The following is a 3,928-nucleotide window of genomic DNA, read 5'->3' on the forward strand; positions in this document are numbered from 1 at the left end:
AGAGGGAGAGAGGGAGGGAGGGGGGAGAGGGAGAGAGGGAAAGAGGGAGAGAGTGGGGAGAGAGAGAGAGAGGGAGAGAGGGAGAGAAGGAGAGGGAGAAAGACAGGTTCACTTGTATCTAGGGACAGCCACACAGTTAAGCCACCGGTGAGGGCAAGCAGGTTTCATCCTCACTTGCCCCTTGGCCAGGAGCCCTGTGGGAGCATTATCTATCAATCACTAGCCAAATCAGCTCACTGTGTGACACCAGGAAATTGGTCAAGTCACTCTGGATTTCAGTTTTTGTGTTTACAGAAAGGTTACTAAAACCTCTCTCAGAAGATGTCTAAGAAGGCCAAGGGTCAAAGGGTAACAGCACAGTGTGCTTGGGAGGTGACAGGCATTTAGTCAGTTTCCTTACTGACAGGGAAAAGGAGAGAAGCTGCTGTAGAAACAGCAAACATCAGGTCTGAATCATCTGTGGAAGAATTCAGGAATTCTCGAAGCCACTCACTATGCTTTTTGGGAAGAGGTCAGGCCCAGGTCACAGACTGGGATTGCATCCTGGCATCCGAGTGCAGATCTCTCCACTCCCACTCAGAACTGATTCCCCGGGGACATTGGGAGGTGAGCACAGCATGTGGTCAAGGGCCCAGCATGTGGTAGCTGTTCAGAGGATAGCTAGGGCCCAGCAGCCTGTGGAGGCCTTCCACAAAATGTGGGGCTGTGGAGGTAGCCAGGACGCTGTGCTCAATAGGTCACAGAGCTGAGAACTCTAGGTGCCACAGAGGAGCCACTGAAGCAAGGGGACACAAGAAGCACACACCTGTGCAGAGGTCATCCTTCAGCCAGTCTAACTCCTTGACCTTAACCACGCCACCTGCAAGAGCAGACAGAAGTCCCAGACTGCACACAAATGGGGGTAAGCGCTCCCGCCTCCCCCACTCACCCTCACCATCTAAGCAGGGATCTAATGCTTCTCAGTTCCTCTACCGCCCTCTTTCCCATACCCCCTTCTTCCTCATGTTCTCATCCCTGGAGACTCGTCATCCTAACAGGGGATGGTAGCTTGGTGGATGGTTTAAGACTGTGTGCTTATGGTGGAACTAACAGGATGAGCCAAATCCATGAGGGAGAGAATTTGTCCGTCAGCCTGGGGATGTCAGGAAGGCTTCACGGTGTCAGGGCAGACCATCTCTGCTCAGAAGCTGTGTCACACCAAGGAAATACCTGGCATCTTCCCTTCATCTGATTCACCAAGGGAAGCTACCACCAACACTGGCCCACTGGGTGACTCCCACTTGACCCCGACCTCTGCTACTGACCCTCACCTCCAGTTGCAGCTAGGTGGCTGTTGAGGGCAACGTTTCGTTGGCACATGGCCAGGAGGTCTGTGCCGACATCTGGAATGACAGAAGGGCACACCATGACACATGGGTTAAGATATCTGTCTCCAGCACTTTTCAGGGTGAGCCACCACGAATGGAAGGACTGCTGTGCTTTGGTCATTTAAGATGGTAGCATCTCTGGAAGCTAGATGAAGGGTATGACACATTCTGAATTGTTTTAGGAACTTCCCTGTGAGTCTGATGTAATTTCAAATTAAATATTAAGACAGTACTCCATTTGCTACACAGACCACTCATCACTCTAAGGAGTGTCAGATGAGGCACACAGGTGCTCACTGCTGCAGTTGACAAATGGAGAAAGACCAGGACGCTCAGAGTGCTTGGCAAAGGACTAAACAGAACGGTAAAGATGATCTCGTTACTAATCTTAAACGACACAAGAACACGCTCTTAAAAATGTGTATGTGTACACTGTGTGTGTACTCACATAGCGTATAGTGACTATTTATAGAAATTTCAGTTATTCCTTAAGAATATGCACTAAAGTGTGATGGGAAATGGCTTCGAGGTTAAGATGTCACACTGTGTTTGCAGAGGACTCAAGTTTGGTTCCCAGTACCCCCCATCAGGTGGCTCACAACCATTGTAATTCTAGCTCCAGGGGATCTTATGCCCTCTAGAACACCTGTACTCCTAACACACATGCACGCACGAATGCAGCACACACATGCACACGCACACGCACACACACACAAATATAATATGCAATATAATATAAAATAAAAATAAGCTGAGGCAAATGTATCTCTGAGTTCCAAGACTAGCCTGGTTTACACAGTAAGTTCTAGGTCAGCTGGGAAACATAGTGAGACTGTCTTTAAGGGGCTGGAGAGATGGCTCAGCGGTTAAGAGCACTGGCTGCTTTTCCAGAGGTCCTGAGTTCAATTCCCAGCAACCCTCATAACCATCTATAATGAGATCTGGTGCCCTCTTCTGGTGTCCAGACATACATGCAGGGAGAATACTGTATACATAATAAATAAATAAATCTTGAAAAAAAAAAGAACATGTAAGAGGAAAAAGATGATAACTTCAAAAGACTGGAAACTATAACACACACGCAGACATGTGTAAATATTCATACACGAACGGTTAAAAGTACATTTCTTTTTGAGTCCCTGGGGCAGAGACTTGCTCGCTTATACTCTGGAACTGTATTTGGCCCACAGTGGGTGCCTAAGACATTGCACCCTGTTGAATCACTCTGGAAATTATAAAATTATGAGTAAGTTTCATCTTCTGCTTCACACTTTCCCCTAAGAACAAGCCTGTTTCTATCATTAGACACAAATGATAAGCCAGTGTGTGAGGCCTTCGAAGAGGACAGTCTAAGGGTTTCCTGAGTTGTTTGCTCTTCCCTGGAGGGTAAGCAGAGAAAGAGCACTAGACACTGCATGCTCATGATCTCCTGACTGCGGGTGACACTGTGGTAGCTGAGTGTTGAGGGCCATTTGAACAGAAAATGGGGAGTGGAGAACCTGGTGACCTTGTTCATTTTGACAGCTGGTACAAATCATGGAGCCCACCACTCCCTACTGTACAGGTAGAGTTGTTACCTGTACAATAAACGGTGTGTGCCATGGTGGCTGCCACAATGCTGGCGAGCCCTGTGCCTGCCCCAAGCTCCAGCACGGTGCATCCCTGGAAGAGGTCCCTTTGGAACAGGATATAGTCGGCCAGGAGCAGAGCACCCCGCCACACCTGCAGGAGAAGACAAAGAAACACAGGTGAGTCAAGGCTCAGGAGACCCTCAGGGGCCACAGGAAGTGGATAGGGCCTACCCACCTGCTTGCCTACATCCTCCAGAGGCGTGGCCATGGTGTGCTCTGGACAGGATAGAAACCAAGAAAGAAGCATCCATTGTGAAACGGAAGTGGACAGAAAACAGAGGTGGAGGTAATGTGGCAGTCTGCCCTCTTGGTTAGACGGGTGGCAGAGTTAAACAACCAAAGGAGAAGCAGAAGCATGGGCTGCACTGACAGGTGGGAGCAGGTTGGGAGCAGATTGGGAGCTGGTTGGGAGGTGGGAGCAGGTGGGAGCAGGTGGGAGGAGGTGGGAGGAGGTGGGAGCAGGTGGGAACAGTTGGGAGCGATTGGGAGCAGGTGGGAACAGTTGGGAGCGATTGGGAGCAGGTGGGAACAGTTGGGAGCAGGTGGGAGCAGATGGAAGCCTCAATAGGACCTTTAGGTCACTGGGTGACTGTCAAGTGTTCCAGGGACCAAGGAACATCAGGTCTGAACTCAGCTAAAGTACACATCTGTATCACATGGCTTGAACCTCCATTCTAAAACTGAAACATGTACATAAATACAGCTCCTTCCAAAGTATGTTCTAACAACTGCACCAGAAGCTAACACAGTAAGTTTCATTTTATATATTTTAAAGAAAATCTTCATGAGAAGGGTGGTTGGTATACACTCTGAAGTCCAAAATATCTCAGAACAAGATTCTGATGGTGGGACGGAGTGGAAACACAAGATGAAAGAGAAAAAGAAACACTGCAAAACACCGTCTTGTCTGTGACATCAGAACTCAATCAC

At 48.8% G+C, this 3,928-nt stretch overlaps 1 protein-coding gene across 1 annotated transcript in view; it reads right to left on the bottom strand.

The window, feature by feature from the left end:
* The window catches only part of Mettl22 (methyltransferase like 22), a 19,162-nt gene that overhangs the window by 6,127 nt on the left and 9,107 nt on the right, over positions 1-3,928 (bottom strand). Inside the window, exons 4-7 of the mRNA XM_028778355.1 lie at positions 3,174-3,214; positions 2,945-3,089; positions 1,311-1,382; positions 806-859 (exon numbers count right to left, since the gene is read on the bottom strand). Coding sequence (XP_028634188.1) covers positions 806-859; positions 1,311-1,382; positions 2,945-3,089; positions 3,174-3,214 — 312 coding nt within the window. The remainder of the gene's footprint in view (positions 1-805; positions 860-1,310; positions 1,383-2,944; positions 3,090-3,173; positions 3,215-3,928) is intronic.

Source organism: Grammomys surdaster, unplaced genomic scaffold, assembly GCF_004785775.1.
Source record: "Grammomys surdaster isolate TR1022 unplaced genomic scaffold, NIH_TR_1.0 334, whole genome shotgun sequence".
NCBI lineage: Eukaryota > Metazoa > Chordata > Mammalia > Rodentia > Muridae > Grammomys > Grammomys surdaster.